Here is a 26561-nt window from a genome sequence, read left to right as displayed (position 1 = left end):
AATTAATTAATTGCAAAAATGTAGGACATGGGGGATAGTCAAACGGCGTCGTTACGTCACCAGATTCATCCAAGTGAGGAAATTAAACGCGTCGAGTTTCTGGGCCGATTAATAAAAAATAAATAGAAAGAAATCGGCTGAATATTTAATAGAAAAAAAAATTAAAAGAATTAGGGTTCTTCGCTCTGGTGGTACCGTACGTCGGATTAGGGCACGAATTTGGACCTTCGTCTTCTACAATTCCAACCCAGGTACGCAGCTCCTACAATCCCCTGCTTTTTATTTCCCCAGTTTCTGAATTTCTTCTAATTTGCGGAAAAAAAGAAACGATTTTTTGCGAAGCCGGCCTGAAATCTCAAATATTTTGATACAATCGTTTGCGTTAGAAGCGCAGATAATTAATTAATTCGTTGGATTCTACTTTTGACTGATATAATTGCCTGTTGCTTTTGTTCGTAGCCCTAAATATTTTAATTATTTTTTAGTTTTTCTGCTTTATTTTTGGTTGGATGAGTGCAAAGTTTACTGCTTTTATACTTAGGAAAATGAGTGATACTGAAGAGAAGGATGAAATTGGACAAGAATTGCCAGTTGATGCTTTAAATAATGGGAAACCGGAAAATGATCACAAGAAGCAGAATAATTCTCCGAATTCTGGAGATTCTGGACCGGTTCAGGAGACCCCGAATCCTGCTGAAAATGGCGAAACTCTACCCGTTAAGACAGACGTTGAGATGACCATTGATGATAAAACTAGTGTAGAAGTAGAACCACAGTCCATTTCACACCAATCTGGTCAAAATTTGCCTTCTTCTTCAGTCACAATAAATTGCGGGGACGAACAATTAGTCAAGCCAGATACTGAAGCCTTACAGGATGAGGATGAACAATTAGTCAAGCCAGGTACTAAACCCGTAGCTGATACCAAGAGTGCTGAAGCCCAGGATTTGCCTCAAAGTAATAATCATGGTCGTGATGATGACAACGCTGTTTCCACAAGTCTTCTCGAGACTGTTAAACCTACTGTTAAAGCTGAAGTTACTCAAGTGCCGGAGCAGGAATCTGGTGCTGCTGCTGAAGAAAGTGTAACTGTGGGTCATAAGGAACCTGTTACGCCTCATGCCGGATCTTCTAATGTAAAAGCTGATTCTGGGAGTGGGGAAGAATTGAAGAATAAGGTGGATGAAAAAGATATTACTACACCCAAAAATAATGGAACCCCAAACTCAAAGGGCATGTTCCTTTTAGATGACAGCGACATGTATGAAGGTAATGATTCTGGGACAGAAGAGGAGCAATCAGCTTTCATGAAGGAAGTGGAAAATTTCTTTAAGCAGAGGAGCATGGATTTGAAACCTCCGAAGTTTTATGGAGAGGGTTTGAATTGCCTTAAGTAAGCCTTTACTTGTCATTTTACTGATTCTGTCTTGTTTACTAATTATATGAATGTTATTTATTTCGACATTTTGTTGGTACAAGGCTTTGGAGAGGTGTGATCAGATTGGGTGGCTATGATAAGGTATGCAACGTGCATTTTTACCTTTTAGTCGTAAAGGTCCATATTTTAGTATATGTACTTATATATATTATGAGTTTTCATTTCCAGAACCATATTCTTTTCTTGTTACAATCACATATATGATCTGCCTGCTTACCGTAGGTGACCTCAAATAAGTTGTGGCGGCAAGTGGGAGAAGCCTTTAGACCTCCAAAGTAAGGACAACATCTGTTCAACTCCATTATTATTTACATAGTGCAAGCTCCATAACTTGGAGATGTGGAAATTTTAGAAGTACTGATAGTTTTCCTTAATTCTGTAATAGATTATAGTGAAACTGGGGGACTTCTTTCATTGGCAATACGTTGTTGGTCATTTAGTTCTCCTTTGTTATTTTTAAGGTTCAACTTTGTGATGTTTATATCTGTTTACCATGCATGCTGTTGTGCAAAAGATTAAAAATTGAAGTAAAGTTACTGTGTTTCTAGGTGTGAAATTTCTGTAGTTCGTATTTAACCCTTTTGGTCTTGGAAAGTGGAAAAGGGGTGGGGGGAGGAAGTGGGTTAAAAACGTCCAGTATAGTTTACTATGTGTTAAAAGATACGTTAGTTTCTTTTCTATTTCTGCTGCAGGACATGCACTACGGTTTCATGGACATTTCGAGGTTTTTATGAGAAGGTATGTGTGCACACACTTGGCATGCAAGCTGCACCTTTCTTATAGATTCTCCGTAGGTAATAGTTGCTATGTGTTTGTAATTTCCCACCTGATCAAATTTGATACTGGATCAAGAAACATGGGATCGGGCAACCATAATCGTAGACTCAATTGCCTGCTATGATTGAGAAAATCTGCGTCTGTCCATCTTCTTGGTGGTTGACCATGTGGATGTGTGCTTGAGTGGCCTGTGTTGAAAATTAATTGTAAAAGCTTCTATTCGAGTCACGTGTGGTTGCCTCAGTATATAAGTCCATTATGTCAAATCCCCTTTTAACAGTGATTTGTTAAATATCTTCCTGGGAGTATTCCAGATCATAATGTTTATATATTATTCATTATTGGTTGTTCTTGTGTGACTTCAGGCACTCCTAGATTATGAAAGGCATAAATTTGGTACTGAACCGCCAATCTCTTCCCAGCCAGAGCCTATGAATGTTGATAACCAGGTAAGGATCTTATGGCCTGGGATCTTTTGGTAATGTTTTGTGTATTACTGTATTAGATGATTTTGCGGCGTTTATTTTTATCCCTCTTAGGTGGCATGGTGTTTATGCCACTTTGTTCATCTCATGATAAACTGTTTCATTGAATGAAAATGGTATCCATGTACTGCCGGGAACGCATATATTCATTATTATTCACATGAAATTTTTGTACACAATGAACTATTGCATGTCAACCTTGAAAATTGGTGTAATTAGTTGCTCAACAAGGAGTTTCTTCAATGAGCCGAACACTCAATGCATGATTGTGGTAATTAGGCTGCAGGATCAGGTCGAGCAAGAAGGGATGCTGCGGCACGTGCCATGCAGGGTTGGCACTCACAACGTATCACTGGGAATGGTGAAGTCAGTGACCCTATCATAAAGGTCTGGAAAGTATAAAGATTTTTACTCTCACTTTCTTCTGTGTTTTACACTCTCCATGTGGAAGTTGGTTCTAATATAGCATTAACATCTCTTCTGTTTCTTTAGGATAAAAATGCAAATTCGTTGCATAAGCGTGAAAAACAGCTTAAAAGCATCGGTATGGCCTCTCAATGGAATTGGCGTCCTTTGTAATTATATAGTTGGTATATAAGTTCTCACCTCAGATTTTGTATGTTGACATCAGGTTCACTTAAAAGAAAGAAGCCACCTTATGTGGAGCATGTGGTAAAAGCTGCACGTACTAAAGCATCTAAGTTGCAGTTGAGACGATGTTCTATTTTTATTTCATTTGTCTACATAATATATCAGGAAATTATTCAGTAACAGAGTACACTGTTGACATTTTACTGTAGTGTTAACTTGGCTTTGTTTTGTGTTTGTTTGTGCAGATTGGATGTAGATGTGGTTGATCTTGGACCTCCAGCGGATTGGGTGAAGATCAATGTGCAGAGAACTGTAAGTTTATCCTTTACATTTTTGAAGTTTAAACACAAGGAAATTTGCATATGTGAATTTTTAAGTACCAATCCAGTATATTGAGATATGTCTAATTTGCAGAAAGATTGTTTTGAGGTCTATGCTTTAGTTCCAGGGCTTCTACGGGAGGAGGTAAGTATACATATTCCTGACTCTGTGGTTCTCCTTCCTTTTGCTTTGCTACTGTACAATTATTTACATTCTTGTAGAGTTAATTTGTACATTCTTTTAGAAGACTGTGTATGCTAGTGCTTGTTTTGTTATGTTCTTATTAAGGATGGAATGGCAGATAATCATAAGCCAAGTTATAAGAACAGGAAGTAGCATGATCGGACAAATTCACTGGCAATTTGTGCTGCAATCAACTAACTGTTTTGAGCTGGGTGGAAAAGGAACAAAAAACTGTTTAAAAGTGAACCAACTTTATTGATTGCCCTTATTTGCTAAATGTGAGACTGGAGGAACCCACAAAGTAGCCTCCTGATAACTTCTCGAGGCTGTTTCTTTGAGAGCTTCTGTTAAATTATGCCTTGGTAGAGTACATGTTTGCATGGAAGGGCCTGCTAGATATTTGTTTGATGTATTAAACATTAGGTTTCCGTTTTGGACTTCGGCAATTGTATTACTTATCTTGTTCTTTTGGAAATCAATCTTAGGTGCGTGTTCAATCCGATCCAGCTGGGCGGTTGGTTATAACTGGAGAACCTGAGCATCCTGATAATCCATGGGGTGTCACAGCTTTCAAAAAGGTGCGTTTCTTTTTCTTTCCTCTTTTGGGGTTATGAAATGTGTGAGAGAAACTAAGATTAGGAAGTGAACAGTTTCAAGAAAAACGAAGAAACTTTAGGGTTGCTTGAGAACTATATAAGAAACGAATCTTCCTTGGAAAATCGAATACAAGATCTAAAACCATGATGCCTTCGTAAGCTACTCGCTTCCAAAGGCACCGTGGCTGCTGTGTTCGTGTTAAACAGACCACGGTCATAAAGATCGGACTTCGTATTTTCTCTTTGGCTTTATTGACCTGTTATTGGCTTTGTGAACAGGCTGTCACCTTACCATCAAGAATTGATCCACACCAGACATCAGCCGTGGTCACCCTGCACGGTCAGTTGTTTGTTCGTGTTCCATTTGAGCAGTCGGATCAGTAGCATTTCACGGTGGCCATCCTTGACCATCAGGCTCTTCTGTAGAAATTAGACAGACTCTACCAACCGCCATCCGGCCAAGTTAGTTAGTTTAGTTGGTTATAATCCACATGGTCCGCGGAACATCCGGACCTTAATGTTGACTCATTTAGTACGGGATATAACCTAACCGTTGTACTTATTTACCAACATGTTCGGTTTAATCGTTGATGTTACATGGTAACATGCCTAGGAATCCTCAATTCATTCATTTTCTTGAAGATGTACATGTTCTGAAGATACTATTGTACATTTTGAAAGGGCAATTGGCAAGGCAAAAGAAAATGCATTCTGTGAATTTGAGTAACATCATGAACGGGTTGTAAAATTGGCGAAAATTGGCTAGATTATAACCAACTGAACAGGTGACCGAGGACCCTCACAGGCTAGTTGCCATTGTTGCCAAGTCCAGCTCTTCATCGGAATCAATCACTTCTTCAAAATCGTAAAACGGATTTGCCTGCAATGGAAGCTCCAAGTAAGAACGGAAATATTTTAAACATGAACATTTGACTCCAACGCGAAACTAGAAACTTATGAATCATAGACCAGTAATAAGAATTACCTTTGGTCTTGGAGTGATTGCTTCAAAACTATGAAACACAGGATCGTCAAAGTTAGGGGGTTCCAGAACAATGTAAGCCCCTTTATTTCGGTACCTCTCTTCTGTTCCCTGCATCACAGGAAATACGAAAACATTAGCCTATTATGGTGTGAGTTCGGTTCTAATGTCCCGCAAGAACGAGAGCACAATATAATAAACTCGAAGGCTCAATCAAGAGTTAAGAAAGGATCACAACACAACTCGAAGGAGATGGAATGGTTAAATGTATAATCAATAGCCATACATTAACACGCAGAAACACGTTTCACGTGCTGCATGACATACACAAAAGCACCATTCTGAATGAGATGCTTAACAGCACCCAATCTACTTTAAAAGGAGAAGGATCGTAGAAGGAAACATGTAAAACCTCATATGTGTTAATGAACTCAACAAATACCAATCTGAAAGGATCATGCACAAACCTGGAATTGTGGGTAGTCTGGAGCACTAAATAGAGTAATGAGCTTCCCGGACTCCACAACGTGATCTATGGTGTACCCGTTATCCATTCCACCAAGACCTGGCCTCTTTTCCCGTGCATCCGGGCCTTCATGCGATCTGATTATCAACTGTAGTTTTAACAATATAGAATAACCGAAATCTTAGTATTGCATCTCTATTATGATTGTTAGATACAACACAAGTAAATGTTACAATAGGAGTGGAAAGAACTCATCACGGCCTCTGTGCAGTTCAGAAACATTAGAGCTGCAGTCATTTTTAAACAGGATTAAAAACTACGTATTTCTTTCCTTAATTGGTAAAATTTAAAGAAATACATAGTCAAACCCCACCAATCATCTACCTATTGAGCCAAGGCCAAGGTGGTTAAAAATTATCAAAGTGACAACAAATCCATAAGCACCTCCATGCTCATATGCAAGCCTTCATAGTTAAGCCTTAACTGTCATTGTGTACTAGAACATACAAAAATGTCCGGTGGTACTAACCTATTTGTCATCAACATTACGTAAGGGTTTCAAATTATTATTTTGACTAACCACCTTGGCATGGCTACTATGGCTACTAAATGCTAAGTTAACGTGTTTTCGACCCTCAAAGTTCAATTGAATGACTTGCCAAACTTGTAAATCCACATTTGGCATGGCTACTAAATGCTACCCAACCATCACCGCACTTGGAACACAACAGTACCAAAATTAATCAAAAGTTCTGTACCGAAAAGTAAATGTGGTTTGTCTCTAGATTAAAATTGAAGCATGCGATGCTTTGCAGTTGCATTACGTTATCAATTGAATGCATCACTTAACGACGAACGAACAAAAAGCAATTCACCATGAAGCAGACAAGAAAAACGACGAACGAACAAAAAGCAATTCACCATGAAGCAGACAAGAAAAAGCATACTCTTAAAGATCAAAGTATCAACATTATATCCTAAAACATACGTTTTTCCATAAAACTAACATTCACTTGCCTAAAACTAGGAATGTAGATTCCAAATCTTGCTATTACCTTGAGTTGAAACTTCTTGAGAAAATCCTCAGTGCAGTCAGGGCCCCAAAGCAGACCAATGCCTCTCTCTTTATTCGGAGAAAGGCCGGGCTTCATGGAGGGATCTGACCACAGCACATCACCAGGAATCAAGTTCGAACCTTCCCACGGCGGATCAAGAACCGATCTTCGAGCCTTATTTAGTTCTTCAAAGGAGCCAAGAGACAATGTACTACTGGGTTCAGGATTGAAAGATATCCTCCTATTCTTCTTCCCTTTCGATCTCTTGGGGGTGGCCGGCGTGCTGCGAAACAGCCCGCCATGAGCTGTATATACATATTTACCAACCATGGAGGTCAAGGGAAGACCTTCAAAGCACCCAAGACATTTTCGGTAAACATGCTTCCCTTTATCTCCGTACTTTGTCAGTACTTCCTTCTCGAATCCGTAAACTGAAGTGCAGTATTTCGATTCGTGATTTCCTCTCAAAAGATAGACACTTCTAGGCAAAAACACTTTCCAAGCTAATAAAATCAAGAAGCTTTCGAGCCCCCAAGCCCCTCTGTCAACGTAATCGCCATTGAAGACGAAGAATCGGTTTTCTGATGGAAACCCAGCATCGTTTAGAAGGTAAAGGAGGTCGTGCAGCTGACCGTGAAGGTCTCCCACGATGACCACCGTCGATTCCGAGCCTAACTGGTCGACGGCGACGCAATTGGCCTCTTTGTGGAGGATCTTGGAGGCGCAGAGGACCAAGCTATCAAAAACTTCCACCGGAAACACGTCTGGCAATTGGGTCGGCTCTAGATTTCTGGATGCCCAATCAAAAACGGACATAAGGTTCTGAACCCATTCGAGGCTGAGTTTTCCGTCCGCCGGCCAGCCAACTGGGGTTTCCGGATTAGGCCGCGGCGGTGATGGGTTGTGTTCGGATTCGGAGTTGGTGACAGCGGAAGAAGCCGAATCAAAGACCGACAGCGGTGAGGCTTCGGCAACTTCTTGAGATGCAGATGCAGATGGAGCAGCCGCTGCTGCAATCTCTGCATCTGAATTGCACGACATCTTTGATCAAACCCAAAAAATACGAATTAAAAGTGAATTTTTATGAATTTATATACATGAATTCATCTGGGAATTTTGCAGAATACAACAAATACAGAGTGTACTTCTAATTGTTGCTTCCAGTTTAAACACGTAGTGCAATGCAACAGTGACGTATTAACCTATTCACATTTTTTTTTAACCAGCGATATTACGGATGAACTTAACAATAGGCTAGCAATAATGTGATTCAAATTCATTTTTTATGAGCATTAAACTTATAACATCTCACTTAAAACAGAAAAAAATTAGCATTAAACTATAATATTAAATGATATTCAACTATTCACAGTTAATTTGTCAAAAAAGAATTAAATGCCGCGTCAGCATAGAAAAGCAACCCCCACTAGTTGGGGAAATATTTCAGCGGACTGGAACACACAGTCCGGTACATTAGTGTTGTAATAGAAGGTGTTTAAATATTTTTTAAGTACTCAATCATTTGTATATCTCACCTAATTTACTGGATCATATTTTTAACATAGTGAAAAATTTCTTCGCTAATTGAAGCAAAAATGGAACTTCCAAACTTTGTTGAGTTGGTTATTGGTATTGTACATCCAGTTGCACCATGCGTCTGTGTGTTCTCAATTTTACGTTTCAAGTCAATAATACAAGGTTTTTTAGGCAAAATGATCTTGAAGATTGACATAACTCCTTATTTTGGTCTTTAAGATTTAACATTGATAAAAGTGGTCCCTAATATTATTCATCATCAATTATTTTGGTCATTCTGTGAAAAAATCTTCATTATGTTGAGGGTGTTTTTGTCAAATTAGCCCCTCCACTTGAACTTTCTTCTATTTAACTGAGATTTTTCACGAAATGACCAAAATGTTTGACAGTGGATATCTTAGGGACCACTTCTATTGATTTTAAATCTCAGATATCATTTTGACTAAAAAAACCATCATATAATGTTACGTATGTTTACATTTTTATATGATATTGTACTACTAGTTTAAAATGACATTGTGTTATCTCGAATTGACGTGCAAATTTCACACAAGATTTAAGGTATAACAGTGTTTTGTGTGAGTATTTTCTTATAGTCAAAATAACATAAGAAAAAATAATGAAAATGAATTGAAAACTTTAAGTTTTAACTAAAAGAATAAAAATGTGTTGTAAGTGAATTATGAGTGATTTTTTAGAATAAAAATATCTTTAAAGTTAGAAGTGAATAGTACTAAAAGTGTTTCGCACAACAGACAACATAATTACGCAAAACAATTTATCCAAATCCCATGCTCGAAAATAAAAAAGCATCAGTTTTCTTGTCTATGAATTTTTAAATTGTTTGTACATGACTTAAAAGTTTTAAATTTTACATCATATTGGCTCTAGTTCATAAAGCTAGTTTGTATACATGAGTTGTTTTCACTTAAGGTTACATAAACGCTAAATAGATGTTACGTATGTTAGCTATCATTTCTCGCTCTATTTGCATCTCTATATCTAAAGGTTAAGATTTTATTTCCTAACGCACATATTATTTATTGTCATAAGACATTTGTTAACCACTTAAACTAGTGTACTTCTACGTGAGTACCATGTTAAACAATCAAAGACACAAATTAACTTGCCAATGATGGAAGAACTAAGAAACTCCATATATCAACTTCTGCATATGGGCCAAAAAGCGAGGCCCTAAGCTTGGTCCGATTCATTCAACTCAAACGATTTTCTAAACCCAAAAAAAAATTTACTTACAAGGCCCAAACTTGGACGGATGAACAATTTGGCTAAGGTTTTTTTGCTTTAATATGATGATATATTTACATTTAGGTGTCTGAAATTTGAGCGAAGGTACACAATAGACCAACTATTTATAATTTGGTTTGAACTCGTCATCAGTAAAAATCAAACTTAAGACCTCTTACTTACAAATAAATAAAAATATCAATAATTATAATACTAAGTGGCGCATTCCTCTACGCCCTCAACACCGTGAAATTTCTTTCCCCCTTTTAAGTTTATATATTATATATAAAAGGACTTGAGCTAATATTAGTGAAATGATATTTAGACATGTAGCTTTCAATAACATTTGAGACGTCTTTAACCGAGTTAATTTTCTTTTAGTTTTCCCACCTAACCTAAGTAAAATCCTAAAACGTCCAGATCAAAATTACTCAAGAATCGTCAGTACCAAGTCTTACTCTTATTGTTTTAATTGTCACATGATTAAAAAAAATTGTTTCATTAGAATTCTTTTTTCTTCCTTTTTGAAATAGTGAAAGTCGGAGACGGAATAGTCATCCAAATGGAAGTGAAAATCTTAGAAAATATGTAGATCAAGTGTGAGACTCTCCTAACATTATGTGATTTAAGGATTGCCACTTGGACCTCGTTATCATCGACCACATCACTCTGAACAATATACTAGGGTTTTCCTTCTTCTAATCTACAGAAAGGATGGGTTACCAACAAACATAGTTTTGGATGCCAACATTGATCAAACATCCACCCTTTACAAGTTAGACGTTCTAACGTTGTTGGAGGGCCATGACGGACTTGGATCCTCTCCTGAGCACAAGGAGAGGATCCTCCTGACTAAAACACTTAGGCCGTTGGATGAAAATTCAACAGCTACAAACAGGGGGATTCCTTTAAAGTTATAATAATTATAGCCATTGAATTTTCATCCAACGGCCCAACTCCTTTGGTCAGGAGGATCCTCTTCTTGGGCTCAAGAGAGGATCCAAATCCGGCCATGACATCCCTCACAGTGTCTCGAAGTCTCTAACAAATTCTAACCATTTAAATTGCTACGTTCTATAACTCGTTGTTATAAACAAATGGACTAATTAATGGTGGAATAGGTTTTTAAGCTAAAATGGCTTTTGCGAGTAGCATAATTCTTCATTTTGATCTTCGAAGTTTAAAATCGATAGAAGTGATTTTTGATTTTATACACCGTCACTTATTTTAATCATTCAATGGAAAAAATTCCGTTAAATTAAGAGTATTTTTGTGAAATCAACCTTCCACTTGAATTAGTGATTTCTTCAGTTCAACAAAGATTTTACGGAATAACTAAAATAATTGATGATAGACAACTTTAAATATCGATTTTATCGATTTTAAATTTTAAAGATCAAAATAAAGAGATATGAAAATTTTATAAATCACTTTCACCGTAAAGCCCAGTTGATTTACAATTTGGCATTTTGCATTCAAATTTCTAATGACCCCCCTTTTTATTAAAAATCGTGCCTTGACTTCCCAATTCCCATGCACATGCACGCAAATTCACATACCTACTACAACTAGCTAGTTCCCATTCGGATTTGGTGAGAGGTAGTCAACAGTGCAGAAAAAATTTCGAGTGTAATACAGGTACGGAGATCTATTTGATGATAAGAAAAAGAAAAAAAAACGGTGATTTGATTGACAATGTGCTAGAATCCTAGGTCACGAAAAGTCTGTAACAGTGATTTGGTTGATGATAAAAGAAAAAAAAATTTAACTCAGTTCTCCACTTTAACGACGGAAAACAAAAAAAGCTTAATTAAATTCTATTAAACTGATTCAAAAGTGATTATTTGTCAGAGAATGATTCTGATTATCAAATGATTGAATAATCGAAACAATTTATTTACGATACTTTGTTCATATTCATAAAATAAATCTAATGAATTATGAGTTCAATACATTCCACAAATTTATTAATACAATGAATATCTCATATAATATGTGACAAAGTAAAATATCCCCCGCGCGTACATGTTGGCTTCCAACCATTAACGTGGTAGACCCCTAGGTACTTGATAGTTGGTAGAAATTTTTTAGATGCTAGCGTGAGTTCTGCATCGATGGCCTTAATTATACTTAAATCAATATTCAAGCTCTAGCTAGATGACATGCCTTTAGAACATTTGAAAAAGTTGATAACCAACGAGGAGAATGTGATTTATTTGTCATTTCTTTTCACCTTCCACTGATCTACTGATCTATTGTTTTGTAATCCTTGGTTTGTTTTTTAATACATTTTTTCAGATCAAAGAGAAAAGATACGAGACTCTTTTAAAATGAGATTTTTTTATAAACTTTCTGTAAACTCACAATTTAAAATTAATTTTTGTGTCAATATTATAAAATATTGCGTTAAAAATATAAAGTAAAAGAAAATTCATAAAGAATTTTACTTTTGAGAGTCTGCTTAACATTTCTTTATGATGAAATAAATGTCTCTCCATAATTATAAATATTTGATAAAATAAATAACAATGTATCAGTCTTCAGTCTTAATACGTTAACTGAGATCAACAATTTTAATATTTCACCAAAGCAGCCTAGCTAGTGACTAATTATTAATGCTTTTGAAAGATACTATTAATATTATTTATCAAAACCCAATTAAAAAAGTTAACCACTCTACCAAAAAAGCCGATTCATGAGTCTATCAAAACCCTAATGTGTTCTAAAAAGATTGGATAATGATATTTATACATGTATTTATCTTCCACATATCTTATTAATTTTAGTTATTAATTTATTTCAATTCATTCGATACGATGGTAAAAAATTAATAAAAATGTGTAAAATGTAAAAGTAAATGTGTGAAAATGGATATTATTGCTCTTATTAGTCAAAACCCTAATTAAAAGGTTAACAACTCTACCAAATAAAGCTCATTCACAAGTCAAACATCTGTTAGAATTTAGACAACCATAATACGCAGGATTGTATTAGATTACCAATTTGCCAGGGCATTGTCCCCACGGATCACCAGGTGGAAATCAATTTTGTCTACTAATTTGGCTACTTTAGTCCCCTCGATGGCCCTCCATTCATATCAATTATTCAAAATTCAGCTCTCTTAAATAAATGTATACTCCAAGTCACATCAATGTTGTTATATTAAAACCCACAATCTCCTTTTCTCTCAAAAGATACTTAGCTCAACTCGTTACATGTAAGAGTCATTTTTAGTGAGCATTTTAGTCAAAATGGTTCATGAGATTAACATGACTTTGATCTTTGATATTTGAGATTTGAGATTTGAAATCAATAGAACTACTCCTTGAGATTGTTTACCGTCAATTATTTTGGTTATTCCGTAAAAAAAATTATGTTAAATAAGGATCAAAATGATAAAATACACTCAATTTAATAAGCAATGGGCCAAAATGATTTGACATTGGAGATTATTTTGTCATTTTCTCTTATTTAACGGAGATTTTCCATGGAAATACCAAAATTGACAGTGGACAAACTTATGGACCAGTTCTATCAATTCTAAATCTCAATGACCAAAATGAGAAGTTATAACAATCTCATAGATTATTTTGACTAAAAATCCTTTTTAGTGACATACATATCACATTTGACGTTGTATATAAAACTTTATTTAGAATTCATGCAAGATGTTGTTGTTCCTACTTACATGCATATATATCTCAAAATTGACACATATATTGAATTAGTTAATTCTTACTTACATATATACGTGGCAAATTGTGATTTGCAAGTAAAAAAAAATTAACACTTTATATATAACAAGTTATACATTACAATTCAATCTCAAATCACGGTGTATAAATCAATACCCTCAAAATTAAATAGTAATTACAGCTTGTTTAACATCTCCTTGTCTTGTATGAAGCCAAGCCGCGCCATTTTACGTATATAAATAGTCTGATTCCGCAGTCCACCCAATGGACAATGCCGTCCAAAAGTCCAAAACACTCCATAGACATTTCCAAGCCCCTTCCCTCCAAACCAAACTCCTCCCCAATCATCAGGCTCACCATCCAAAAAGTCGTCGCCTCGACCTTCTTTATATATATCCCTACACCACAAACATACATCACATTACTTCTGCGAAAACCAAATGACAAACATGGGACACATCAGCTACAATAGATTCAGAAATAGCAGATCGCGCAGAGGTTTCCGGGTAAGCCCTAGAAGAATTTCGGTCTCGAGGCTCCTACGTGCCCGGTTCGTGTGTTTGTTCAGATTCTTGAGGTGTTCATATGGACAAGCTTTGCAGTGTCTAAGGAAAAGTATGGGAAGAAATAGTCCTGGGACTAGTAGTCCCGGTACTAATTATGGCCCTATTAATATCAAGAGGAACAGCAGAACCAGCAGCAGGAGGAGTTTGGTCAGTAAAGAGATGAAACAAAACAAGGGACGGTCAGGATCAGCTGATTGCTGCAGACTGAGATCATTTGGACGCTCCAATTCTTTCTATGCAGAAGCCATTGCTGATTGTTTGGAGTTCATCAAAAGGTCTTCTGTTTCTGTTGATCAAAACCCCTAGTTTTTATTTATTTTTATATATGTTATGCTTTGGGCTACGACTAATATGTATATTATTGCTTGTGCTGGAAACTTGGTTTGGTTTTTCGTCTATGTCTCTGTATATCTGATCTTGGTCAGGAGTTTTGGGTTTTTTGGAGGTGGCATGTATGTTGTATAAAAAGATTTATAAAAATTAATGATTTTTGTATCGTATTCTAATTAACTCTAATCGCGTTCGTGTCGACGAAATACCAACCCTAATGAGGATTAATTTGTAGTGAGATTCTGTGGTGAGTGGTATGGGGTGGCAATCTTTTGGGGAGGTTCGTGGTAGGTGTGGAATGCAGATTAAATTAACACCTGACATGTTTTTATATTAATTTGGTTTACTGAAGAAAAAATAAAAACACAAAAGGGAAAAAGAAAAAGGAAAAAGGAAAATTTCTGCGTTGAAATTAAGAAGAGAAAAAGAAGTGGGATTCATATTTCAAAAAGGGTTCCCACCATCTAGTTGCTTAATCGAGGATTAAAGCAAAAGACTATGATTAACAACGCTAATTGATGTTGAAGAATCCATTAATTGACCACTTTATTTGGTTAATGATCTAATCCACATGGAACATGGAAGAAAAAATGGAATACGGTAAATGGGCCTGGGTTATCCGTGAATTAGACTCCACACCCTAGAGGCCGAAAATAATAATAATTTGGGTTTAATCATGATGGATATATTCATTACTTTGTGCTACACTTGTACTTATTCTTTGAGACTTATGCATTGTAATTGGATTCTAACCCGCACACAGCTCACTCTATTTCAATTAATTTGAAGTTTTTATTTATTCACACGTTTTTACACGTCCATCACTTTATGTCATCGTCACCTTTTAAGTGTCGACCATCACAACTTGATTTAGAAGTCTAGATGACACTCCAAATCAGGGTACATCAGTTTGCTATGATAGTGTTTATCACTAATAAGGCCCAATTTATCGGGGGAAAAATGGTAATTGATGGCTTAGCAAAGCTTTTAGTGTCTCCATGACCCAAAAACATAAGCCTATAGTTCTCTCTGACAAATGAGGTTAAGACATCTACAATGATTTGAATGTGTTAGAAGAACAATAAGATGGAGTACATGCTGCTCACTTATGACCAAATGGGCCCTAAATTATCCCTTGGCTTTTGGTTAAGTAACAAAGAAAAGCACAAGGTTACTTGCCATGTTCGCAAGACACTAAATTCTTGCTTGCCAAGAAATTGTGTCTCCTCATATTCCAATAAACCAATATTCTATATATTAACCACAAATAACATCAGAATCCAATTATCAACAGAAAAGTTTTTTTCGTCACAAATTGTGCTTTTTTTATCAAAGTTTTAGCGGCGAAACGCGCGCTTGTCACAAAAGAAAATTGGATTCCAAATTCGCCCGCTCGCGCGTTCGTTTCGTTTGACCCGTTCCCTTGATTGGGGCACAATACGACTTGTCGTTTATCAGAAATGGTTTTTCGCCCAAATCCAAGGAAGATGCTGAGCCTGATGAGAAGAAGTCGCAGCGCAGTTGGACTAGTCGCAGCCGCCTCGTTCTCCTCATCGCGCTCGTCTTCTTCCGCTTCCACGTCAGCAGCGCCCAAACTAGCCTCCGCCATGGACGACCTCAAGACCCTAAGGACCAAGGTCTGCATCATCGGCAGCGGCCCCGCGGGGCATACGGCCGCCATATACGCCGCCCGGGCGGAGCTCAAGCCGATTCTGTTTGAGGGCATGATGGCCAACGATATCGCCCCCGGCGGCCAGCTCACCACCACCACCGACGTCGAGAACTTCCCGGGTTTTCCCGACGGAATCCTCGGGTTCGAACTCATGGACCGGTGCCGAAAGCAGTCCATCCGTTTCGGGACCGAGGTGTTCACCGAAACCGTCAACAAGGTCGACTTCTCGACCACTCCGTTCAAGATCTTCGCCAATGAAAGGACCGTCCTGGCCGATTCCGTCGTCGTAGCCACCGGCGCTGTCGCCAAGCGCCTTCAGTTCCCTGGCTCCGAAGAGTACTGGAACCGCGGGATTTCGGCCTGCGCGGTGTGCGACGGGGCCGCCCCAATATTTCGGGACAAGCCGCTGGCGGTGATCGGAGGTGGCGACTCGGCGATGGAGGAGGCGAATTTTCTGACCAAGTATGGGTCAGAAGTGCACATAATTCACCGAAGGGACACGTTTCGGGCTTCGAAGATTATGCAGCATCGGGCGCTGAGCAACCCGAAAATCCGAGTGGTGTGGAACTCGGTGGTGGTGGAGGCTTACGGCGAAGGGAAAGGGCCTCTGGCAGGGCTGAAGGTGAAAAATGTGGTGACTGGGGAGGTTTCCGATTTGAAGGTTTCGGGCCTGTTTTTCGCAATTGGGCACGAACCGGCGACCAAGTTTTTGGATGGGCAATTGAAGCTCGATGACGATGGGTATGTTACTACGGAGCCAGGAACTACGCAGACCAGCGTAAAAGGGGTTTTCGCCGCCGGAGATGTTCAGGACAAGAAGTATAGGCAGGCTATCACTGCCGCCGGAAGCGGTAACTCTTCTTCCATTTCTATTGAAAATCTGCTTCCAAATGCCAATTTGAAATTTCTCTGTGGAATATTTACTTTATAATCTGATCGACTGTTATGTTACTTGTATTGCAATTGAGAATCTTTACTTATTGAGTTTCATGTTAGGATCAAATTGCTAACAGGGACACAATCACTAAACCCTAAACCCTAAACCTTCTGGTTGTTTGCATGTATTGGTAACTTTGTGTGGATAGATTTGGATAAAACATTGATCCTCAATCTCCAGCTGAGTTGTATGCATAAATCTGTTTCGTTTTTCTGTTGGAAAGGATTACGGAAAGATTTCACTTTTATTTGGTAGTGCGATCAGTTATATTTGTGTTGCATTGAACTGGTATTTGTGTATTCATCTTTCTATTTTCATGCTTGACGTAAGAGAGAAACTTCGGTAGGGCTGCCCTACTCGGGCAACTCTCACACTAGGTAGAACTAGCGTGAGATCGAGGGGAATAAAATACGTGGGGTCTCACGCTTTTGTGAGAGGTAACCTACATACAATGTGGTCAGGAGGTCCCTACCCAAGTGTTTCTCATGACTTAAACTCCCACTATGAGAGATCTTGAGCTGCGCTATCAAAAGCCTGCTTCCTGAGGTTGAATAGCAAAGAAGCAGTTAGGATATACAAATGGGATTGACCTCAAGCCTTAGGCTGAAGCCACCCTCATACCCTGTCCTTGAACTTGAGCTGAATCATGCATTGTTAAGTTAGGTTTATGAACGTGGGGAAGTTGATTTCACCCTGCCCTTTATGGAGCCCTATCGTAAAGACTTCAATGCCTTGTCACGTTAAGCTTGAGGTTGAGCTTCACCTAAATGCACTAGGTAAAGTTCGCCTCAAGGTTGTTTTGATGCTCCGTGAATTGAACCTTGGGCATACAATGATGCATTTACACTTTTGGCACAACTTTTGCTTCAATTGTAATTCAGCAAGCTTGCTTACACGACAAGATATTCATAAGGATGCATAAATTGAGTTGGAAGGCGACATCCTGCAAGATGTTCACTGATTTATTTGATTTATGTTGTTGATAACTTTGATTGGCACCATTATCAATCTCGTTTAGGAAAATTTTTGTCAACTTTAAATTTCTTCACAGGTGTAAATGAGCAAGCCGAAAACGCTAGATGTATGGTCATATATTCCGATTGTGTGTTTCTAATTGCATTATAAGAAGTTTAGTATTTGCAATCTCTAACACTTGATTTCTTTCATTCCGATAACGATGCAGGATGCATGGCAGCCTTGGAAGCAGAACACTACTTGCAAGAGATTGGATCCCAGGAGGGTAAGACTGATTGACTACCTACGATTGGCGAGGAATCCAAGCGATGCTCAGTTAGAAGCAAAATTTAGTTAAACAGCAAGGATAGAGAAAATTAAGGAAGATTTGCAGTTATTATTCAAGTATTTTATTTGTTTTACATTGTTATTAGATCATGTTCATGGCACGGCATCTGCGACCTAATACTATCGTGTGCTTGTGCTTGCGCGTATGCTTTGTTTGAATGGCTTCAAGATTTAGCAATTTTTCATTACTTGGCACCCAAAATTTTGATTTAACGACGGTCGAATTGTTTTAATCGATTGAGAAGAAAGAGATCTCTATTTAATTCCCCTTGTTACCAAACTGATAAGCTTCCAGTTCTCTAACGACAGGCGAAAGGCAATTGAGAAAGAATTCGAGCGGAAAAGTAATGATATTGGAAAAAGTTGGGGAAGATAGTTGGCATTTCTTATAGGAAAAAGTTGGCGATGAAAGTGGGGATATTTGGGGTTGGATGTGTCTTAGGGGACCTTTTTTCCTTTGTCGACTTTTTTTCCATAGCAAAATGTTGCTTGCGTGCATTTTTTTTTTTTCACGAGAGAACGATTGAGGTTTAAATGGGTGAGATTTAATTAAATCTCATCCGTTCACTTGTGAAAAATATGCAATAGAATTTTCGATCAGACAAAAATGAAAGTGGGCTTCCATTTGAATTAAAATTGGAAGCCCAATGTATAAGATGGAGTATAGGCCTAGGGTTTTGCTTACTAACCCCGTTCAGACATGTGCATTCTTGGGTGTCAAGCAAAAGCTTTTATTTGTCAAAATTTTGGTGTTTTTAACCTTTATAGCAGAAGAAGGCGCAAAAACTAGTGTCAGCCATGGAAGACCGGAAAACCTTAAGAACCAGAATCTGCATCATCGGTAGTGAACTCCATATACGCCATATACGCCGCTAGAGCGGAGCTCAAGCCGATTCTAGCTCTTTGAGGGTTGCATGTCCAACAAAATCGCCCCGGGGGCACGCACCACCACCACCCACTTCGAGAACTTCCCGGTATTCCCTCAAACAATTCTCATGACCAATTACCGAATTCAGTCGGTCCGTTTAGGCACCACTACCATCTCGGAAATGGTCAACAAAGTCGACTTCTCGTCCACCCCTTTCAAGATCTCCACCGACGAAAAGACCACGCGGTCGCCACTGGCGCCGTCGCCAGACGCCTTCACTTCACTGGCTCCGAGGAGTACTGGAACCGCGGGATTAATTCGGCCTGCGCGGCGTTCACAGCACCCTCTATCTGGACAAGCCGCTAGCGGTGATCGGAGGTGGTGACTCGACGATGGAGGAGGCGAATCATCTGGCCAAGTACGAATCAGAAGTTTACGTAATTCACCGGAGGAACACTTTTCGGGCTTCGAAGATCACGCAGAATATTGTACGGGAGAATCCGAAAATCCGAGTGGTGTGGATGGGATTTGAAGGTTTCAGGCATGATCCGGCAACGGAATTTTTGGGCGGGCAGTTGAAGCTGGATGTGGATGGGTATGTTGTGACGAAGCAGGGGACAACGGAGACCACCGTGAGAGGAGTTTTTGCGGCGGGATATGTTCAGGACAAGAAGTACCGGCAGGCCATCATTGCTGCTGGAACAGGTAAACGCTTCTCTTAATCCTTAAACTTGCTTAATCCTTGGTAGTTTGATGAGCTAAATATATATTTGTGTCGCATTTCACTTTTCTTCGTTCAACTACCACGACTTAAAACAACTACTCTGAGAAGCACCAACATGCATCCTACTCTGTTTATATCTGTGTCGTGTTCATATCATCCTACTCGCGAATCAATATGCAAAATGATATAAATCAATAATATCTCAATACTAGCGGTTGAAATTGCTTATGGAAGGGCTCAAAGCCCTTTTTTCTAACCAAAAGTGCATCTAACTATGTTTATAGAAAGCCAAAACTTCAGAAAACACTAGCGGTTGTCTATGTTCATGGCATGACATCTACTATCTTTTTGTTTTACAGTCTTATTTAAAATTTTCTTTACTTCAGCGTCGATATTTTTTATTTTTTAATTCTTGGTGAAGGAAAATTTAGGGAGATTGACTACTATCACCACCAGCGTCAGGGCATATCCACAACCTCAAGTTGAAAGGACTTATGTGTGGCACCAAACTGCCAGTTGTCATCGATTTGAATTTACGTTGAAATTTACAAATCGTTATCAACGAAAACTACTAGCAGTGGGGATCGAACTTAGATTGGAGGTTAATCATAAGCATGCCCTTAGCAACTGAACCAACTCTCGTTGGCCAAAATTTTTTATTTAGCCTGATCTGCGAGTAAGAAGTTTGAAGTTATTAGATATCAGTATTGGAGTCGAATATGCATGTATGATGTATCGTGTTTTTATTTATCATGCACATTCTTGCTTTCACAATGAGGGTGTGCATATTTCATTTGGTGACCCTTTTCTCGGATTAGAGCCATGGAAAAGGGTTTGAGAAATTCCATGCCTGGAACCTCACTATTTTCACGACACGGCGCTGGCCATTTCAAACTTAAGTTTCGGCGTCTCACATGTGAATGGTAAATTATAATTGACAATTTAACTTACTTGGAACGTTAGAAATTGTGCATAGTAATAAAAAACGTAACTGGTTGTTCACGTATGAGATAAACAACTCATGTTAATGTTGTACTATGTTGTTCATGTACGGCATATCTGTACTTTAACGTGTGACCAGGGTTACTTTTTTATTCCTTGTATTAGTAAAACATACGTTATTCATGGGATGTGAATGATAACATGTATTTAACTTCCCATGCATTTACATTTACTAACGCTTAAGGAATACTTTTTATCGTATGACTTCACCCTCTTTTTATATACAATATACAAAAAAAAAACCCATGACAAATAAGCCGTCTTAGCTCAGCTGGTAGAGCGCGTGGCTTTTAACCACGTGGTCGTGGGTTCGATTCCCACAGACGGCGTAGTTTTGGTGAACTATTTTCTTCGTCCCCTTCAATTCACCAATAGCCTCTTGTTTTTACTTTGAGAAATGATCCAATAGCCTCTTGTTTTTACTTTGAGAAATGATTTCCGCACTCTTATTTGTTTTTTAACTGGAACGCTTTGATCTTCGTAGGGTAAGCATCACTAGCACAAAGATACAGTTCAAAGGACGTCATATCACAACATGGCATTTTAAACTGGATCAGACCCGACCTGATCTGTTAAACTTAGTATCCGGGTGAGTATTTAACGGGTCGGGTTGTTAATGGGTCAACTTGTTAATCACCCGTTAAATAACGGGTCATTTTAGATCAACCCGCGAAACCTGTTAACACCTGTTAATAAGGACATTTGTGTAATTTCAATAGTTAAAATAGGAAGCCCACAAACTTAAAGCCTATCTCTACCACTTCAAGGAGGTCGCCAATATGCTCCAGGACTACATTCCTCGCTCAAAATGGCAACAAACGACTCTTTCTCCTCCTCCGATGGCTTTGACACTTCGTCTCAATCGCTTTCTCGAGAGCGAGTCAAGCTTCTCTCCTCCAACAGCGGCAACTCGTCCTCTGGCTTGCCGGATCAAGATCCTTCCTTCAAGTGCTTCTCTGTCTCGGACTTGAAGAAGGTCATGGCAGGTCTCTGTCAAACAGCGAAAAGGATGGATAATGGAGGTAACTGTCAAAGTGGATTGATTCCATTGGTTTTGCAATTGGCATTGCGTGTTGGATTTTTGAAAAGGATGAACTTAAATGCAGTACCAACTATTGTAAGTGAAATCTAAATGTGAGATCTTGTCTGTACATTAAAATGCATAATTTGAATTGGAATGCAAAATTAAACCAAAAAAAAAAAAAAAAAAAAAAATTGTTAATGGGTGTTAACGGGTGAAACGAGTGATCAATAAGCTTAACGGGTTGGATTTGGGTGACCCGTTAACTTAACGGATTGGGTTCGGATGACTCATTAACTTAATTGACCCAACCCAAACCCAATAAACCTGACCCGTTTACAGGTTTAATCATAATCACAGGTGCAAATGCCTACTATATTTTTGTTTTTCTCATCAAATGATAAGGCAAACAATGTGCAACATGGAATAGTGCAATATTACAGAGACATTGGCAAGCTCTAACCAAACCAAGGATGCAACATTCTTAGGGCTGGTTTGGTATTATTGTGCTTTGAAAAAAAAAAACTGCTTCATTTGTGCTATGAGAATAAACTCATTTTTGCTGCTTCATGTTTTCAGCTTTTTTTCACCCAAAATAGTAAAAATAAGTTGTTTTTAAGTGTTTACCAAACACCTTTTTGAGCTCAATTTTTTTTATACTCACTTTTTATAAAAGAATCTCAGTACCAAACCAGTACTTAGCCCAATACAAATAACAACGTCGTAAATTGTACAAGGCTGAAACAACAATCCCTCGTAAAAACGCGTTTAATTTAATCCTAAAACAATTAAATTAAACTAGAAAAAACAAATTAACAAGAATCATAAATCAAAGATTACGACCAAGCTTAATGTCCTGAAGATACCCATCACACCAGATACTCTATGGAAGCTCTCTTTGTCAGCAACAAGTGGCAGGTAGCAGTATGAAGACAAGAACAAACATCCCAGAGAGCCCAAACTTTCCTTTCTGTTTTTTTTTTTTGTTTTTATTCCTCCTCACCCATGTGACATCACCAACCCTACCATGTTCTCCTTCCCTCCCCTTCCAACCCCAGTACAATGTCCTCTAGTGAGAGAGAGAGAGAGAGAGATTCTCCTTTCCCTCCATTTTCCATTTTTTTTTTTTTTATTGGGGCTCTGTTTATGGATTCATGGGGTTTAGGGTTTACTGTATTCTACCCGTGTTTACCGAGGCGAGGTTTGCAATGTCCCTGCTAGATCGGTTGTATTTCATGTGGCTCTGCACTAGCTGCCCAGATGCAATGGCTGACATGAGAGAAAGCTCCCCTGCTAGGACAGCTCCGGCTACAATTCTCGCCAGTTGCCTTGAGTTTAAACCAGGAGAGTCTTTGCTTGCCCCCTTGACACCAAGCAAGTTCAAGCAGGCTGATTGGGATGCGAGTTGTGTTCCTCCTCCAACTGTACCCACCTGAAAAGTTAAAAAACGCAAATTGTAGTCAGATCTCTATTCAATTCTTTCCCCGATAGATTAAAAAACCGCAACTTTGCAATGTATGTTTTTCTTTTTTTTATATAGGAAAGCACACCGATGGTTTCTGCCCCACATTAACCCTTCCAATCTGTAATTTTTAAATCCTATGATGGGGTCATCAAACGAAATCTCTGGAACAGAAGAATTTGGATATGGTTTAACTTCACCTTCCAATATAATTTAATATTTAAAATGAACTGTAAAATTATTTTAGTGTTGTGCTAGTACCTCAATGGAAGGCATGGTGACTGAGATGTGAAGGTCATTGCCGTCGGCTTCCATCAAGGTAATGCAGTGAGAGCTCTCAATATTCTGAGCAGGGTCCTGGCCGGTGGCTATGAAGACTGCAGAAACAATATTGCTGGCGTGGGCATTAAACCCACCAAGAGCACCAGCCATGGCAGACCCAACAAGGTTTTTATTCACGTTAAGCTTCACAAGGGAATCCACATCGGTTTTCAGTACCTTCCTCACCACTTCCTCCTTGATGACTGCCTCGCAAGTTACTGATTTCCCTCGCCCTTCAATCCAATTTACGGCTGCTGCTTTCTTGTCTGAGCAGAAGTTTCCTGTGCAACCCGAACAAGCACATAATGACAACCTCACCAAATAATTATAGAAAAGTACATCGCAAATGGATAATCAACATTAAATTATGTAGTAATGAGATAATTATATAATAATCAAAGCATAGTACATAGGATTTGGAAAATTAATCAAGGAAAATAGCACTGTCAATAAAATATATAGTAATAATTTATTCTATTGGAATCTAAGTTCAAAAGGGACGACAGACACTACATCATGATTGTAAAGGAATGTTTGCATGCTGGTGTATGTATGCAAAAAGTATTCTTTCACAAACCGTGCATCCCGCAACTGAAATCCATTTCGAAGTAGTACAACTCGCAAATTCATTGTAAAGACGTAAACTGAGTTAAAATTACCAGAGATGCCGACAACTTCCATGTCCGGGAATTCATTTTGAAGGAATTCGAGAACATATTGAACGCCTTTGGATATCATGTTCATGCCCATGGCATCTCCAGTGCTGCATGAAAACCTTAGGTACAGATTCCTGCCTGCTATCGCGCTTCGAATCTTTTCGAGCTTTGCAAATCTGCTAGACCTGAACAGGAATGAAGAACCAATTTTATCAGTTATACAATTTATCACTCAACCAAAGAAAAAATGAAAATTGGGTTTAAAAAAACCACAGGACAATTCAAAGCAAACAAACAAAATCCCCCATCAACATCATAAACAAAATTAACATGTATTATGAACTAAATTAATGATTAATTGGTCTTCTTTTGTCCCCAATTACCCAAAAATTACAATGCAACAATAAAAACCTGTTGAATTGAAAATCTAGGGGTTAACCTGTTGAAAACGACGGCGAGAGCATCAAAATTGAGAGGGTTCTCGACGAAGAACTTGAGCTGAGCAGCCCTAACGACGGAGTGGAACCTCACAATTGGAGCTCTGGTCATGGAGTCGTTGAAGAGGACACTCTCGGCGCCGCCTGAGGCGTAGATTGCCTTGAATCCCCTATTGGTGCTGGCCACCAAGCACCCCTCCGTTGTCGCCATTGGCACCATGTACTCTTCTCCGTCGAGCAACAGCGGTCCGGCGACTCCCACCGGGATCTGCACATACCCCACCGGATTCTCACAGCACTGTCCTAGTATCGCCTGATAATCGAAGCCCTCCAGCGGCAGCCCCTGCAGCGAACGACCCGTCGTTTTCTGCAAAGCCTCGCGCCGGATCGCCGCGGCTCGTTTACAGTCCCCGAGCTTCGATTCGAGCTCGTAGGACGCCGTCGTTCCGGACAACACCGACTCGACGATCTCCTCGTCTTCTTTAGAGATTAGCTGCTCATCTTTCTTCTGCTGAGGAGGACGCGGCGGCGGCGATTCGAGAACGACGTCGTGCTCGTGCCAGTCGTCGTGCGGGGTTCGGGGAGCGACGAAGGACTGGACGAAGTCTATACCGAAGAAGCCGAGAAGGTAGATGACGGAGGCGAAGAGGGAGAAGATGGCGGCGATCTCCGAGAGCGTGACTACGTGAAGCGGCGTGGAAGTGCGGATCTTCTCGCGCCACCGGTTCAGGAGGAAGTAGGCGACGGTGAAAAAGAGAGTGACGAAGAGGCCATTGGTGAGGTAAAGAGGCAGAGGAAGCGCGTCGGAAGCCTTGGGGTAGGAATTTGGGTCCGCGGCGGAGGCGGTTTGGTTAGGGCGGCGGTGGTGGTGGGATTTGGGGAGGGGTGGTCGCCGGCCGAGGTCGTCCATGAAATTTGGGTGCGGTTAGAGAGAAAAGGGGGTTACGGTACAGGGAGAGAAATGAAAATGAAAATAAATAAATAAAATTTTGGGGGGATCATAATTTTTTTTAATTAAATTTTAATTTGGTGCTTGTTTTAGGGGAAACGCGGCGGGCATTGTTCAAACTTAAAGAAATAAGGTAGGCGAAATGAACCATTTACTACTATAGTTTAGAAATATTTTTTTATATTTATAAGTAAGAAGTTTTATATTTGATTCTCATTAAAAGTGAATTTAATCTACATTATTACCAGCTCATTATAAGATTAAGCTCACATTCTTCGTTTTGTATAGAAAATATCGTTTATTTAAAAAAAATAAAGAAAGAAAGAATTGAGGAAGACTTTATTTGTTTAATTTTCAAAAAAATTAAAATAAATTTCAACCGCTCACTACATCTGGCGATTTAAAAGAAAATACTTGGCTCATTTTCTTGAAAATAAGTAGTTATATTTCTTATTTACTTGTTAACTATAATTTGACACGTGTATTGAATTTATTGTTTTATATTTGAATGGAATGTTAAAAGCTTATGGTTTGAAGAGTAGAGTGGTACATCTCGTGTGTTACATGAAGATGATTGTGGTTGCGGATCATATGGTTGGCATGAAACACAATGATAGGATATACTGTCATTACACCCTAGTAGTGCTTAACATCTTTTTGTTCGTTATCGAGTTTTAAAGTGTCAACTTGTAACTAAGGAGGACACTAAAGTGGTTGGTTATATGGAAGACAAGTTGAATGAGTGAAAGAATCATTATCCTCTCTTTTGAAATCAAATTATGCATGTCCTTAACGCCTATTAATTTCTCCGATTGAAATAAGAAAAAAGAAAATTAATGAAAATGGTTTGAAAACTTTGAGTTTTAACGATAAGGACAAAATAAAGAGTAAAATGAATAGTACTAGGTTTGACTTTTTAGTGTAAAAATGTAATTTTTCGT

The 26561-nt window shown here is 38.7% G+C and overlaps 4 protein-coding genes, 1 non-coding gene and 1 pseudogene across 5 annotated transcripts; 4 read left to right on the top strand and 2 right to left on the bottom strand.

The window, feature by feature from the left end:
* The first annotated feature begins 101 nt into the window (after positions 1-101).
* On the top strand, positions 102-5109 carry LOC137747341 (AT-rich interactive domain-containing protein 6). The gene is made up of 13 exons (XM_068487437.2): positions 102-251; positions 542-1393; positions 1480-1519; positions 1661-1713; positions 2131-2176; positions 2581-2664; positions 2980-3087; positions 3193-3244; positions 3332-3407; positions 3537-3603; positions 3706-3756; positions 4281-4373; positions 4671-5109. Exons 2-13 carry the CDS (start codon positions 546-548, stop codon positions 4773-4775), a joined length of 1623 nt encoding a protein of 540 aa, XP_068343538.2. The 5' UTR covers positions 102-251; positions 542-545; the 3' UTR covers positions 4776-5109.
* LOC137747342 (serine/threonine-protein phosphatase 7) lies at positions 4998-8346 on the bottom strand. The gene is made up of 4 exons (XM_068487438.2): positions 6895-8346; positions 5841-5987; positions 5377-5484; positions 4998-5271 (listed from the first exon to the last, which is right to left on the bottom strand). Exons 1-4 carry the CDS (start codon positions 7933-7935, stop codon positions 5191-5193), a joined length of 1377 nt encoding a protein of 458 aa, XP_068343539.2. The 5' UTR covers positions 7936-8346; the 3' UTR covers positions 4998-5190.
* A 7205-nt stretch (positions 8347-15551) lies between these two features.
* LOC137747166 (thioredoxin reductase NTRB) lies at positions 15552-18368 on the top strand. The gene is made up of 2 exons (XM_068487199.2): positions 15552-16792; positions 18062-18368. Exons 1-2 carry the CDS (start codon positions 15730-15732, stop codon positions 18130-18132), a joined length of 1134 nt encoding a protein of 377 aa, XP_068343300.2. The 5' UTR covers positions 15552-15729; the 3' UTR covers positions 18133-18368.
* A 397-nt stretch (positions 18369-18765) lies between these two features.
* LOC137747748 (thioredoxin reductase NTRB pseudogene) lies at positions 18766-19784 on the top strand (annotated as a pseudogene).
* Positions 19785-21030: 1246 nt separating this feature from the next.
* On the top strand, positions 21031-21103 carry TRNAK-UUU (transfer RNA lysine (anticodon UUU)). Its single transcript has one exon. It is a non-coding gene; the product is annotated as a tRNA-Lys (tRNA).
* A 1327-nt stretch (positions 21104-22430) lies between these two features.
* Positions 22431-25720, bottom strand: LOC137747400 (3-hydroxy-3-methylglutaryl-coenzyme A reductase 1). Its single transcript, XM_068487504.2, has 4 exons — positions 24674-25720; positions 24238-24419; positions 23519-23859; positions 22431-23227 (listed from the first exon to the last, which is right to left on the bottom strand). Exons 1-4 carry the CDS (start codon positions 25579-25581, stop codon positions 22964-22966), a joined length of 1695 nt encoding a protein of 564 aa, XP_068343605.2. The 5' UTR covers positions 25582-25720; the 3' UTR covers positions 22431-22963.
* Between the last annotated feature and the right edge of the window lie 841 nt (positions 25721-26561).

The sequence above is a fragment of the Pyrus communis genome, chromosome 2 (genome assembly GCF_041283825.1).
Source record: "Pyrus communis isolate YQ-2024b chromosome 2, ASM4128382v1, whole genome shotgun sequence".
Taxonomy (NCBI): domain Eukaryota; kingdom Viridiplantae; phylum Streptophyta; class Magnoliopsida; order Rosales; family Rosaceae; genus Pyrus; species Pyrus communis.
Note: the sequence above shows the minus strand (reverse complement) of the source record. Positions and strands in the feature narration are given on the sequence as shown.

Excerpts from the sequence above, each read along its gene's own strand:
- LOC137747341 (XM_068487437.2), top strand. The coding sequence starts at position 546 with ATGAGTGATACTGAAGAGAAGGATGAAATTGGACAAGAATTGCCAGTT. Across the intron at positions 3,245-3,331 it reads AAAACAGCTTAAAAGCATCG|GTTCACTTAAAAGAAAGAAG; the intron begins GTATGGCCTCTC and ends TGTTGACATCAG. Across the intron at positions 3,408-3,536 it reads ACTAAAGCATCTAAGTTGCA|ATTGGATGTAGATGTGGTTG; the intron begins GTTGAGACGATG and ends TTGTTTGTGCAG.
- LOC137747342 (XM_068487438.2), bottom strand. The coding sequence starts at position 7,935 with ATGTCGTGCAATTCAGATGCAGAGATTGCAGCAGCGGCTGCTCCATCT. Across the intron at positions 5,485-5,840 it reads CAGACTACCCACAATTCCAG|GGAACAGAAGAGAGGTACCG; the intron begins GTTTGTGCATGA and ends CCTGTGATGCAG. Across the intron at positions 5,272-5,376 it reads CAATCACTCCAAGACCAAAG|GCAAATCCGTTTTACGATTT; the intron begins GTAATTCTTATT and ends CTTCCATTGCAG.
- LOC137747166 (XM_068487199.2), top strand. The coding sequence starts at position 15,730 with ATGGTTTTTCGCCCAAATCCAAGGAAGATGCTGAGCCTGATGAGAAGA. Across the intron at positions 16,793-18,061 it reads TATCACTGCCGCCGGAAGCG|GATGCATGGCAGCCTTGGAA; the intron begins GTAACTCTTCTT and ends ATAACGATGCAG.
- LOC137747400 (XM_068487504.2), bottom strand. The coding sequence starts at position 25,581 with ATGGACGACCTCGGCCGGCGACCACCCCTCCCCAAATCCCACCACCAC. Across the intron at positions 24,420-24,673 it reads CTCGCCGTCGTTTTCAACAG|GTCTAGCAGATTTGCAAAGC; the intron begins GTTAACCCCTAG and ends ATTCCTGTTCAG. Across the intron at positions 23,228-23,518 it reads TCACCATGCCTTCCATTGAG|GTGGGTACAGTTGGAGGAGG; the intron begins GTACTAGCACAA and ends TTAACTTTTCAG.